This window comes from Chelonia mydas, chromosome 4, assembly GCF_015237465.2.
Source record: "Chelonia mydas isolate rCheMyd1 chromosome 4, rCheMyd1.pri.v2, whole genome shotgun sequence".
Taxonomy (NCBI): domain Eukaryota; kingdom Metazoa; phylum Chordata; order Testudines; family Cheloniidae; genus Chelonia; species Chelonia mydas.
In genome coordinates this window covers 136821389-136835809 of record NC_057852.1, presented here as the reverse complement: position 1 = coordinate 136835809, position 14421 = coordinate 136821389, and the positions used below count along the sequence as shown (strand labels likewise).

Below are 14421 nucleotides of genomic sequence, written 5' to 3'. Positions count from 1 at the left end.
TACTCTTTGCTCCAATACAAGGAAAGGATCAAGTTTGAAAGTTCAAAGTTATGTACATCATGTTGTACTGATCACTTCCAGAACATGCAGGGCTGGGCAATGGAAGCAGAAAAACACAAAGCCACAGAACTGTAAGCCGCAGAAGGAGCAATCTGGTTTGCAAAGCTGCTACAGGCAAAGCAGCAGAGAGTGCTCTATGGCACACACGGACACCTAGTTATATCCGCAGCTCTGCAATGGACTTCTTTTGACCTTGGGCAAGTCACTTAATCACTGATTTAGTTTTCCCATTCATAAACTAGATAGAATTCTGTCTACCTCGTAAGGAAGTTAGTGTCTTTGAAAGATTTAAGATGCTCTGAGATATTGATATGAAAGTCATTAAGTGGGAAGCAGCGTAATTAACATCATCTTGAAACAGACAGGTTTCAGAGTAGCAGCCGTGTTAGTCTGTATTCGCAAAAAGAAAAGGAGTACTTGTGGCACCTTAGAGACTAACCAATTTATTTGAGCATAAGCTTTCGTGAGCTACAGCTCACTTCATCACAGACAGACACCCTCACCAACAAATTTCACTAACCTATTTTTAAACACCCACTGCCAAGTTCAGTCAAAACTTAGCAGCCAGAAGATGTAATCCCATTAGATCCCACAACCTAAGAAGGGTCAAACTGGTCCAGTACTTGCTATAGTGAGGTCTTCCATCCAACTATTATCTGTACTTAACTATTAGCAAATCAGTCCTGAGTTCAAATCCAAAGCAAGACACTAGGGATGGTGCCGTGTGGGAAATTTTTACAGAAAGTCTAAGTCTCAACATTTTGTTTTCACATTTTATTCAGACTTTACAAAAAGTTATTTCTCTCTCAAAATTACCTTCATTTGAGCAAAAAGATTAATTTTCGAACTATTAAATTCTGTTTTGACAAGTCAAGAGGAAATCTGAAAGCTTTATAGCACACAAAAGTTTGCTGGGACCTTCAGGAACAAAGGCTAGACTAATTCTTACTGACAAATTTTACAAAAAAGGAGTCTAGACATTTCCAGCATAAAATTGTGAATATGTTCCCCAAAGTTTCATGGGAAAAAAACATATCCCAAGTGTATCATGCATCAGATTGTTACAAACTATTAAGAGAGAGGACAATCACCAAGACGGGAACCAAATTTAGGACAGTCCTAGGGCGTAACCAGAAGTAATGGGATGAAGAAAAGGAAGGAATTTCGGCTGAATATCAAGAAGCTATTAGGTTCCTGATTGGGAAATCATCGAGCTGTGGTACGTGACTCCAAGGGAAAGTCCCACTGTTCGAGAAATTTAAAAACTTGACTGGACAAAGCACTAGAAAATTATTCGTAAGGAACAATCCTGTATTGGCCAAGGGAAATGCACTAGATCAGTGTGTCTCAAGGACCGGTCTGTGGACCGGTGACGGTTCCGGAGATCTCCCTGATACAGTTTAGGAAGGCAGCAAGCCAGTCCCTGCTGAGAAACATTAGATGACTAGGCACAGTAGAGAAAAAAATGTAGTTTGGTGCAGGATCAAATCCAGCATTTAGGATTCGTGTGGGGTCTATAGAAGTCAGGTATATTTCACCACCACAGGACCAGTCCGACAGAAGAGCAGCTCTCTCAACACACAGGGCAGCCCACACCAAAAGGAAGCAAACTAAGCAATGCCTCCTTTCTACTGATAGGACGTTTGCAAAGATTTTTTTTAAAAAAAAGCCATGGTTACGGAAAGAGAACTTGGAAAGAGAACTTGCAAGAGGGACTACACCCTTTCCAGGCTGGCAGGAAAGAAGCTGATGCAGCATCAACAAGACTTAGAGAGGTGCTGGCCCCAGGGCAGACAGGCCTCGTGCTATCAAAGCACAATGCTCTGGCTGTGCAACAAAAATACTTTCACTAATGTGGAGGGAGGTGTCAGGAGACCTGTGGTCTAATTCCCAGCTTTGCCACTGCCCTGATGCATGACCCCAGGCAAGTCACTTTACCTCCGTGCCTCAGTTTCCTATGTTTACCACCCTCTCACGCAACTCCAGATCTGCAGCTGCAATGCGCTATGTTAGAGGCAGGGTGAGGACGATGAGGGTTTAGAGGTAATCTGAAGGTTTTCTTCAATTGTGGTTTTTCAGCACCCAGAAATTAGTGCAAGGGATCACAGTATGCAAACTAGTCCGATCGGATAGCACTTGACACGTTGTGCTCGCACTAGTTCAGTGAACCCCCCCAACAGCCCGGGGAGGGAGCTGTGTTCTTATCGCCATTTTAGGCACAGGAGCAGATCACATTAGTTTCCCCAAGGCCAAGCAGCAGGGCCAGGATTATGGAATCTCAGGAATTCCTGGCTTCCAATCCCAGGGCTCCCTTCGAGAGGTGGAGCTCTCTCACTACAGCGCAAGATCACCCAATGCAAGCCCCACAGCCAGTGCGGGGCTGAATTCCCCATCTATCCTCCAGCAAGGGAAAAACTCTCACTGAGTTCCGCAGGAACAAGGCTGGGGCTTCAGTCAATTGATTGGATCTCCTTACTCACTTCGGTTGCTCTTCCTATGCACTCTTAATTCAATGTCCCTCCTTGGTGGAGACATGCACCCCCCGCCCACCCGTAGCTGTGAGCAAGCTACACTAGTGCCCTGTCACTCCAGAGTTCCCGTCTTGCAAAAGATCTGGACCAAATTCCTGCAGGTTAGACTCCATCCCACGCAGTGCTTGAGCTGGCAAATAACGGGGTCGGGGAGAGAATGTATTAAGAGAAATAACCCCCTGCATGGAGCTTGCAGACGTAAACAGAGCCCTAAAACTGCTCAGTTTGATGCCAACAAGCTATTAAGAAACCAGCGACAGGTGACTCAGGCAGATTCTTTCCGTTAAGAGGGTGGTGGAAATACTGGTTGGAATAAACGGCAGCCAAAGCAAATAATTTTTATTAGCCTGTAGCTCAGCTGAAAGCAGGAACCGGAAAAAGTGCAGACAAATGGAAAGGATGTAGCAAATGAAGGCAGAGGAATGGTGGAGTGACTAGTTTTACAACACCAGGAAAAGAATTTACAAGTAATTTTTAAATATTACATCATATAAAGAGATTAGATATGTCAACTTGAGGGGAAACAGACTATAAGAAAGAACCTAATATCCTGTTAAAATATGGCTCATGTTTTTACCTTGCTAACTATATAGTAACGTAAGTTATCTTCTCCCATTGTGTCTCTTATATTCTGATCCTTTAAAATTAATCTGAGATCAGAGGCAGGTATTTCTGAAACTCACATATTCCTAGATACAAGAGGCATGTTTTTACAAAATATAAATATACCCCTAGCAAACCAACTTCTCTTGCTATGGAAGGAGGGCACTTGTAATTAACGTTCTGTGACTTGCACACACATTTAATAACCTAATATTTACCCGTAAACAGTAGATTATGAAATAAACTGGCAATTTCAGAAGTAAAACCTGGCTTGCATCCCAGTGACTAGCAGACATATTTAAAAAGGGGCAGCGTTAAGTCAAATATGGCTCAAACTTCAGCCTTAAGTTTTTTGAAAAGCTTCCATTAATACCAATGATGAATGGAAGTGCCTTGGTTTAGTTTAGAAAGATTTTGGAAGAGAGGACATTTCCCTATACACATTTCCTCTCCCATCAGTAAGGCTACTGGGCTGGATGGACCTTTGGTCTGACCCAGTATGGCCGTTCTTATGATTTCCCCTACAAGAAGGAACTTGTGCATCTGAGCACTCTGGGTGTAAGTGCTCTGCAAACGTCTGGCACCCTATGAACGAGGAGGAGCGTTAAACATTTCCATGCCTTTTTACAAAATTCCAGTGGAAACAGTCCTTGAGCAAATACTTCCCGTGGAGTGTTTGCAACCAGACCACTACAGAATCCTGCTAGAGACTCTAAAGGAGAAACTAACTAGAGGAGCGTGAACCTGGCTGGTCTTTGTTTCTGGGATCAGGACAGATTTCATGGCCTACAGCAGCAAACATAAAAGCAGGGGTATTGCACAGCTGCAACTGTCATTTTCACAATATCCTTTTATTACTACTTTGTCCTCCCACCTCTTTTGTCCATTTCTTCTCCCTTTGGCACCTTTTCAATTGGAGACTCTGAGCTTTCTAGGGTAGGGACGGTATGTGTTTGTGCAGCACCAGCTCCATGGGGCCCCAATCCCCAACTGGGGCACCTAAGAGCCACTGCAATGTAAAAATAAAGCGGATTTTTTTCAAGACCATACACCCCTCCCTCCCGCCACAAACTGGAATTCACACACAGCTCTGAATTCTGGTCAGTTTGAAATGCTGCGGTGGAAGGATTATCTGTGGCCAGCTCAGGCTCCGCGAGCCAGCACCTGACTAAGATTTGCACGGACCAACAATCAGCTCAGGTGGTGCAAGCTTCATAGTTCGTTCATCTTTTCAGGACATTTATCAGCACGTCCAGTAGCGTTCCTGGCAACACGCACCCACCCCATCCCTTTAACAGTTTGCTTCACACACAAAATCTAATCTCGTCCCTCACTTCCCTTGACACTCGCCCCCGCCCAACTCATGTGCCACCTTCCCCCAGCACCACCTACCTACGACACCTCCCACGCATCTCTCTACGCCTCTTATTCCTCTACCCTGCTACGCCTAGAGCAACTTCCTCACCCACCACAACCTCACAAGTTTCCCCATCACCGCCACTCATCCCTGTCCTTGTGCCTTAACCTAGCCCTCGACACTGTCATCACCTTGGAAAGGACTGGAACCACCCAGAGAGGACCCAATTCACGTCAGGTTGGTGTGCCAGCCTCTCTCTACCCCTGTCTGCATTTGGTCTAGTTTAGATTAAAAGTTCCCTGCCCCTCTTTTTGCAGGGCACCATCCCCATGTGGCATCACACAAATGAATAAGGGCAACTCCAAGGGACCTGTAGACACAAGGCGTTGATAGGACGCGGAGCCTCCAGCATGAGGTCAGTGGTTCCTAGGTGAGGCTGGGACTTCATGACACCAGTAGCCGTTCAGGGGACATAGTCTCTCCTGTTCCGGTTGTTACATGCTGTCCCACACCTTCAAGTCCCAGTGCTCTAACCCTGGTCCAAGTGTTCGGGGACAGGTGCCGGGTTCACAAGCGGGCTCCCTGCTTGACAGTTCCGAGAGACTGAACAGGGCGTAGACCCCCAACTCGCCTCTCCTTCGCAGGGCTGGCCCAGCCAGGGCAGGGCTACACGGGAGAAGCTGTGAGCGCCGCACCTGCTCAGCAGATAGAGGTCTTGAGCATCTGATAACCCAGCTACTCTCCCCACATCTCTCCAGCAGCCTTACTGCACACTGCAAGGGGTCCATTCCCCACCGCAAATGAGGTCTGCCACGAACGGACATCGGGACTGGGACATATTGAAACTGATCAGTGCTGGGTTCGTGCAGGATGTGATTTGGGCTCCTACCCAAGCCACATGCCTGCCCTTAAGGGGTTCAGCCAGGAGGCAGGCTTTCCCCTCCCCCTACAGATCAGTCTCCCACTTCTCCACAATGGAAGACTCCAAACCTTGCACTCTGGAGAACAAGGATGCTTTTATTGTCCGTGGCAAGCTAGTTCCGGCAGGAACCTACTGCCCCATGACCTACAGGTGCCCTCTCCTCCCCGCTGCAAACAGCCTGGGGAGCTGCTACAGCTTCTTGAGGGGACATCCGCCACCATCCGCTCCTGGTCCTGTCCTCTTCCCCCGGGGGAAGCGTGGGGTGGGTGAAGGGCGCATGAGGTCTTGCCAGGTGAGTGGCCAGTTTCCCTCCCATGCTGCGGACCACTGAGATGGACACAGCGGAAACCGAACCAAGCAGCGCTCAAAACCCGCCGTGTGCCCAGATTAGCCATCCAAGGATGGGGTTCGGGAGTTGCCAGCTTCCCAAAAAAAAGTCTCCCCTCAGGGCAGGAAGAGCTCAGGAGCGAGTTTAAACACAGGCTTCTCACCTGCTCAGGCAGCTGCGGGTACCTGAGACACAGGGAGAAAATCTGGGTCCAAAACAAGTTTGTGGAGGCAAGTTCATACATCCCACCCTGTACCCTCACTTGCTGGGCATATGGACTACACCAGACGCGTTCTGGGACCAATTCCCACAGCTACAGGAAGCGTTACCAACACAATACAGCTCTGTAAGTTAGCTTGCCACGCTTCATCCACCTTCCGGGACCATTAGTTGCCTCCCTCCTCAGCACCTTCCCTAATGTCTTTGGGAGAGCAGAAAACAGACAGTCCTTAAAAACCAAAACCAGGTGTCCTGTTCAAGCCAATCTCTGAGGTTCCTGTTGGAGCCTGGGAAGCAGCATGTTTCCAATCAGCCAGACAGCAGAGCTACCCACACCTGCTCGGCACCCCTTTCCCTAGCCTCCCAGGAATCCAATCCCTGCAACTTTTGAAAACCAGTCCTGGCTTGTAACTTTCCCAGGGCAAACAGCTGCCAAGTGCAACCAGCAACTGACCCCTTAGGCACTGAGCTTATGTCCTAATTCCCCTTGGTTCCATCCATGCGCACTGGGCCCGTGCTAATCCCCACCTTCACTGGGACCTGCTGTCTGGAAAACCCATTGTTTGTTCACAGCCTTCTGCCCCCTTTGCTGGCTTGAGGCTCTGTATAACCACAAAGCCGGCCCATGTCACGCGAGCAGCCTAGCCCAGTGGGTGACCCTCCCCCAAAATACCCCACAGGGCAGCCTTCTGTAACACAACACAGGCGCTTAATTAAAGCCAGTGTGAGGACCTGTCAAAGCTCGTTTCTCTCACACGGGGAATGGCTGGTTCTCCCAGGCTGACCAAGCCGCCAGCGAAGGAATGTGCGTGGCCCAGGAACGCAGGGAATGCAGCTGTTGGGAAGTTTCCCTGACCCAGGGCAAGGCCAGGCTGGAGGGTTCTCAGCTGACTGCTTTGACCCACGCAGATCCCTTATCGGGAGGGCTTCAAGGGTGCCCGTGACGCCTCCTGAGCGCGCTCACTGAGAGACTGGTCCCCTGCGTCCGGGGACCCTACAGCTCAGCCAGAATAGGGAGCATTTAAGCTGTTGCGGGGGATGCGGAGCTCTGGACTGGCACGAGCCCCATCTTTGTGATGGCCCCCCCACCAGCCCACTCACCCCCAGCAGCAGACGCACACAACGAAAGGGCAGCAGGTCTTTCATTTTTCAGAGGAGAGAGACTTCTGCTGGGCACCCTGCAACGGAGAACTGGCTTTATTCCCCTTCCATGGGCTGGGAAAGCTGCCGCCTACCCTCCACCACGGGAGCAGACAGCAGTCTTGCTCCCTAGCTAGGAAGCTTGGAGACTTGCTGGAAACAGATCCACGTGTTCCCCCCCCAGGATAAAGTGACGCGAGCTCTCTGCCCCAGCAAACCCACTTCAGAGCCTGCCCAGCAAGGAGAGAGGCGGGGAAAGAGGGACAGAAGAGTGCAAAGCTGAAGGTGACAGGAGGCCTGTTGAATCACCCCGTTTGTCTCCCACAGGAGTGGCTTTCCAACGACCAATCTATTGCTTTGCTTGCGAGCGGCCCACGCTCCATCTCGTCCAGTCAATAGCCGTTATTTGCACTGATCCAGAGTTCTGCCTGCTCCAGCCCCACAGGATCACGGCCACCTAAACGAACGAGTGCAGCATTCCCACAACGTACACCCACCAGCTACAACGAAAGACCATTTCCTGCCCAACCACTGCCCTTTTCCCCAGCGACGCCCCTTGGCTGAAAGTCAACGGGAACAGCAGACGATGCAGAACAGTGGGTAAAAGGCGGGTTTGGAGGGGAAATAAAAATAGAGCAGCCTCTATTCTGCACTTACTGCAGCTGGGATCTGTCAGAATAAGCTGTGATGTGGTAGGAAGAGTGTTTCAGGGAAGGAAAACACACAGGCCCTCTCTGACTGCATCAGATGCAGAGAATCACAGCTCACGTGCTTACTCTGCTTTGGCGACCGCGACCTAAGCAAGCCCTGGTCGACACGACGACGTCACTCGGGGCGCGAATTACCCACCCCCCTGAGCGATGTACTTACACCGACCTAAGCGCTGGCGTAGACAGCGCTATGTTGGTGGGAGAGCTTCGCTGTCTAAACATACCCTGCCTAACTCACCCTTTCTACCCTAGTCAGGGTCAGTTCCTGGGCATCCTCGTAGTGCCCAGACACTCCATCCACAATCATGGCCCCATCGTGCAAGGTGCTGTACAAACCTACAGCAAAACAGGCCCTGCCCTGAAGAGCTCCCAGGCTAAGCTGCAATGGGTGAAACAACAGCAGGGAAGGGGGAGGGCAGCAGTACAGTCTACGTAACCACATGTTCGGTAGGGGCACAAGTGCATGGTTTCGAGTCCATTAATAAATTGTTCATTTTAACCCTTGCCGAACCCCGATTTCTCTTCCTACTAGCCTAACAGCAGCCTATTCACTAACTTTTTGATTTCACTTTTGATCAATAACTTTTGATTTCATTTCTTTTACTCCTCAGCCCATTTCTGACCCGTTGGGCCTTTATTCTTCCCCAAACCTTCTGCCTTTGGTTTCGTTTTCTTTCCTAAGCTTGTCCTGGGGGAGGGCTGTTGGTGGCCACCGTGGTGGGATAGAGCGGTCGAGAGGAGAAACTGAGGCACTGAGGGCAGAGGAGAGGCTCGGGATGGGCAGAGGCGAGGAGAAGGAAAGACGAGCTGGGTGACAAAGTAAGCAGCTCACGGTGCTGTCTAAAAGACCGCCCAGTTCGTTCGCTGCAGCAGGGGGACTCTGGAGACCAAGGAGTTGCTGTGGCAAGGACACAGGCAGGATGGTGGGAAAGCCCCTGCCCCCCTCACTGCTGCAGTTCTGGATTCCCAAGCTCTTCCCCTGAAGGCCTCGGACTACAAGGACCCGCCTGCAAGGACGCAGCACTCCACGGCGGAGCTCCCGTTCGGTGGGCCGTTTTAAGGACAAAGTACTAGGGGAGGGGGCTGCAGAAGGGAATCAGAGAGCAACGGAACTGCCATTGGGGGGCACTCAGACAGACATCGGCAAGTCAGCGGTACCACAATGGCAAACCTCCCACCTCTCTGGGGCACGACACCATCCCATGTGCTGGCAGCTGCTTCCTGCTACCACAACCGGCTGATGTGCTGCAATAACGAGCTAGTCATTTACATAGCACCTTTCACCCCAGAGCACTTTACAAACACTGTGTGGGGATCAGTTCAGCCACCGGCGAGATGCTGTCACTGCTGGGACTGGACAGGACTTCAGAGGGGGTCAGTTTGGCCATGGAGAACAGCCCAAACACCTCCTGCCATCAGAAGTGCCATGGCATCTCATGTCCGTGCCCTGCCAGCAGGGCATCCACACACCGTCTCTACTGAAAAACGCTCTCCTTGCATTGCTATGGAGGCCAGTGAATGGGTATCCAGAGTGCAATCCATCCAGCTGACAGCTCGGGAACCCCCAGGGCATGCAGCAGCTCACACTACCAACCCCCACCGAACCATCTCTGCCCTTCCTCCCTGATCATCTCCCTTTCCCTGCTGCTCTACAACCAGCTTCCACTCTTCCCACCAGACCCAGAGTGGACCGTGCACAGGACAGAAGGAATATGAAGGTACAGGGCCAAAGCTCACCTTTCATTATGCCCCGGGGACCCCACCGAAGTCGAGGGAGCTCCTTGGGCTTACATCCAGGGCAGAATGGTCCAACAGGAAGCTATTTTCAAGCACAAAGTTTGTTTTAAAGGAGCCCAGTTGCGTGTGTGAGAGAGAGAAGGGAGCGGGGGGGGGGGAGGAGGGGATGGACAAGAAAGTACGAAATCCAGTGCTGTGCGCTGACAACTCTGGACATTTCAAGCCTTATTCATTCCCAGAGCAGCAGCAGGCCTTGCTTTCCCCATGCTGACCTGGCACTGTTGTCTCTGATAAAGCCAAGTATTCACAGGCCACTGCTGGTCACAAAGCCTAACACAGAACAAAGAAAACAGCTGGCAAAAGAAGAGAAGCACCAAGAAGTTGGTTAATAAGGGGATCTAACCCAGGGGAGGGTGCTGAGAGCACAGGTTTCCCCAAGGGTCAGTGTCTGGATCACTGCCACGTTTCCGCTTTACGTAAGTGACCTAGATAAAGGAGGCCAAGGGAAGCAGAGAGGCTTGTTGAATCGGGAGTGTGACAGACACGGATCAATGCTTCCCCCTTATTGCTAAGTACCCCAGCTAACAAACCAGACAGTATATCAAGTTATCAAGGCAAGAGTGCTATCAAGTGCTCACCATAATAAATTCAAGGAAACTGTAACTGTTTCCTTGCACAAGATAAGTATTTGATTATGCAACAAGCATGGTCTCCCCATTTAGAGCGGGGGGATGGGGACACAGGATTCCTGGGTTCTATTTTCAGCTCAATTAGGTTCACAGAGAGTTCAGGAAAGTCACTTCAACTCAGTGCCTCAGTTTCCCCAGCTATAAAACCAAGATACCATCTACCTCACAGGGGTATGGAGAGGATCCGGTCATCAGTGAAGTCCTAAGAGTGGCTGTAAGACTTACTACGGCCTGATTTCCAGAGGTGATGAGAACCTGTCTCCCCCAGCGACATGGCTGAGAATCGGGCCCCTGAGTGATGGGGAACAGCCTGTGGGAACAAAAACTTCGCACATTTAAGTACTTGGCTAATAACACGAGCTCAGGGAGCTGCTGGTCAGAAACCAAGTGCCCTGTTTGGGGAAAGGGCAGTGGCATGGCACATGACCACACCATGGCTTCCTTCTTCACTTCCAGGAGTGCCAGATTCACTCCCTCTACACCAGTGGTTTTAAAAAACATTTTTTTCTGGGGACCCGGCTTTAGAAAATTGTTGATGCCCACGACCCAACGGAGCTGGGGATGACGGACTCGGGGCGTGGGAGGGGCTCAGGGCTGCAGCAGAGGGTAGGGACGCGGGAGTACGGGCTATGGGGTAGGGCTGGGAATGAGGGGTTCAGGGTGCAGGAGAAGCTCTGGGTTTGGGGGGGCTCAGGGTTAGGGCAGAGGCTTTGGGCACGGGCTTACCTCCAGCGGCTCCCGGTCAGCAGCACAGCGGGGATGCTAAGGCAGGCTTCCCCCACCTCTCCTGGCACCGCGGACTGCGCTGCGCCCCAGAAGCGGCCAGCAGCAGGTCCGGCTCCTAGGCGAAGGCACGCAAGCAGTTCCGTGCAGCTCTCGCCCGCAAGCACCGCCCCCATCAGCTCCCATGGCCGGGAACCGGCCAATGGGAGTGCGGGGCCAGTGCTCGGGGCGGGGGCAGCGTGCAGAGCCTCGTGGCCCCCCCGCCACCTAGAAGCCAGATCTGCAGCTGGCCACTTCCAGGGCACAGCGCGGTGTCGGAAAAGGTAGGCACTAGCCTGCCTTAGCTGGGCAGCACCGCCAACGGGACACCCAGTCGGCGGCGCTGACCGGAGCAAACCAGCGCCAGGTCACGACCCAAACTTTGAAAAACGCTGCCCTACGCTGTCTTTATGGAAGTGATCAGCTGGCTATAGACAGACCCAATACCACAGCCACACCGCAAGGCTGTGAAGTTGGACACACATTCTGCTTCCCCCTTACACTTCTGTTCAGGCATGAGCATTCTTAGACCAAGGCCAGCAACTACTTCAGGCATTAACCAGAACGCATGGAGTCTCTTTAGAGATCACTAGCTAGGCTAGCTCTGCCAACGGGTTGAGTCAGACACCCACTTTGAAGAGGGCCTGCAACAGAAGGGGGGGCGGAAATGGGGCATGTGCCCTATTGCATTTCTGTAGAACAGAGAAAGAAGGTGGGACAGGTCTGTCAAAAAAGCATATTCCTGCTTGTTTTTTACCTTTGACACAGACAAATTGTGACACTCGGAGGACCTTTCCCAGACCCGAAGAAGAGCTCTGTGTAGCTTGAAAGTGTGTCTTTCTCACCAGCAGAAGTTGGTCCAATAAAAAGTATTACCCCACCCACCTTGCTTCTCTAATATCCTGGGACCAACCCAGCTACACCACCACTGCATAGGAAAGCTCTGAATTTCTGGCTGCCAGACAACTAGGATATCCCAAGAGACAGGAAGACATGGGACTTCTAGTCAAACTGTTTAAAAAAACTTCACCTGGTTCTTTTAACATCTAATTCCTATGCCTAATCGACAGAGGGGACAGAAAGACTGTTAAAGATTCACAGTTCACATCTCCCAAAACACACCAGACTAGACCATTTGCAAGTTAAAAACCATGTTTTCTGCTTCTTTAATTTAAATACAGGTTTCAATTCTTTGTATAAGACAAAGGACAAAGCAAAACTGGCCTGACCCCAGTTTATAAGGAATCTTTTGTGGGTCCCCTTTCAGCAGATACACCCTCCAGGCGAGGGGTTATAGCTGACCCTGCTCTCAGAGATGTGAGAGACCAAGGGCACCATCCCTCCAACCTATCCTGGACCCTCAGGGACGCTTATGCAGCAACTTCAGACCCTCAGCATACCCTCTCAGACTGGTCTTAGAGAGGACGTGGCTTTGAGGAACATATCAGCCTCACTAACCACCTCACATTCTGGCATTTCCCTTCCACTCACTCAAGAAGGGCTCAAGCTTTTGGATGCTCTTAACAATAACAGAGACCAAGAAAAGTTTCCAGAGCACCTGCTCACCCATCTCACTGCAAGACATCGTGACACACAGCGGACTAAAGGCGGCACAGCTAGTCCTAAGGCCGTTCTCTGAAACGGCTTTGGACTGCTCTCCCTGATCGCTGAACCCTGAGTGGATCTGTATCTTATCTGACGATTTTCACCAATTTCTCTTCAGCCCATGTGACCTTTTTTGCTAGTGACCCGTTATTCCCTGACATGGCTGCCGATGCTGGAAACAGGCTCTGGCTGTCGGCCTATGGAAAATCCCCGTTTATGTCACCACCCTCAGCTTTTTTTCCTGTTATGCTGGCAGGGCTCTATTTGACCAAGAACAAGCAGTCGCTGCTTTGGTAGCTATTTCTCTTCTCAGCAGGGGAGCTGGAGTTGGGGGGGAGGGGTAGAATCAGACTTCAGCTGAAGCCATTTTCCCCTATAGTTTTTATTTTTTATAAAATACACACACACCACTAATAAATACCTGTTACTTTAGCACCTTTTACCCGAAGATCTCAAAGTGCTTTTCCAAAGGGAGATCGCCCAACCACATCCATTTTACAGAATGGGAAACTGAGGCAGGAGTTTGACACTGACTCACCAAATGACACTGGTCAGATCACTGAGCTGGGACTAGAACTCAAGTCTGACTCTCCATCATACACACTATCCGCTAAACCCTACAGTATTCATTACAGGTTTAATTTACACATGAAAGTTAACCTGGAATGAGGTAAAACATTAATTTGGAAGTGGATTTCCTATTCCTGATTAGCTGTGTGTGTGGACAAATAAATTGGTTAGTCTCTAAGGTGCCACAAGTACTCCTTTTCTTTTTGCGAATACAGACTAACACGGCTGTTACTCTGAAACCTGTGTGGACACACTTATTCCAGAGCAAGAGTGCCTTATTCCAAATTAGCTAGTCTGCTTGGGAAGTGGTTTAAAACTAATTTGGAATAAGGTAAATAAGGTACTCTTTTTCCACAATAAGAGGGTCCATCCACAGATATAATCAGGAATAACTCCCTGTGTAGACAAGCCCTAGATTACGTGAATTTAGTGCCGGTGAACAGCAGATGGATTAGCCACCCGGGGACAACAACGCTGTGTTAGGCAGAGCAGCAGATTGCCCTACACCTCACCCCACTGACATGCCTCAACTCTGGAGGCACCAGATCCTGGAGGAAGTTCCATCTTCATGCCCATCGGGTGTAATCCCATTTTACACTCCCACGCAGAAAGAAGTCCCTAATGGTTTCCCAGCCCTCAAACATGTTCCACCGAGAGCAGCAGCGGCCAAGTCTTCTCAGCCACAGGACCAAACGTTACTGCAAAGAGGGTCCCATCCTGTGTTCCCTGCTTCAGCGGCCGGGCCTGCAGGAGAGATTTAAGTGTCACCCAGCTGATTAGGAGAGCATGCACAGCCCGCAGCATGTGTTCAGGTGCCCCTCCTCCCACCCCTCCTCCCACATTGCTCGTCCTGCAGCTGCTCCTGGGACCCTCCTGCTGGCGATGCAGAGCGGCATGGGGGGGAGGGGGGTTATATATCAGGGTGTTCCCCTGTCCCCTACCCCTGTACCCCATCTCCGCAGAGCAGGGCAGAGGGGACACAGACTGGCTCAGGACTCGAGCGGGGAACAGTGAGTGACTGAGTGTCTTTCTTAAAGAGACAGTGCACTATTTCTCAAAAAGAAAAGGAATACTTGTGGCACCTTAGAGACTAATAAATTTGAGCATAAGCTTTCGTGAGCTACAGCTCACTTCATTGGATGCATGCACTATTTCTGAGATTTGTGTCTGTCTCTTCTCTCTCACACC

At 50.5% G+C, this 14421-nt stretch overlaps 1 protein-coding gene across 8 annotated transcripts in view; it reads right to left on the bottom strand.

Moving 5' to 3' along the window:
- The window catches only part of RAB11FIP5 (RAB11 family interacting protein 5), a 126326-nt gene that overhangs the window by 59966 nt on the left and 51939 nt on the right, over nucleotides 1–14421 (bottom strand). The window contains exon 1 of one of the 8 annotated variants that reach the window (XM_043544942.1): nucleotides 13746–13771. The exons of the other annotated variants lie outside the window; for them this stretch is intronic. Within the exon in view, the coding sequence (XP_043400877.1) occupies nucleotides 13746–13756 (11 nt within the window). The 5' untranslated portion in view covers nucleotides 13757–13771. Of the gene's footprint in view, nucleotides 1–13745; nucleotides 13772–14421 lie in introns of those variants that run through there. 8 annotated transcript variants of the gene reach the window in all.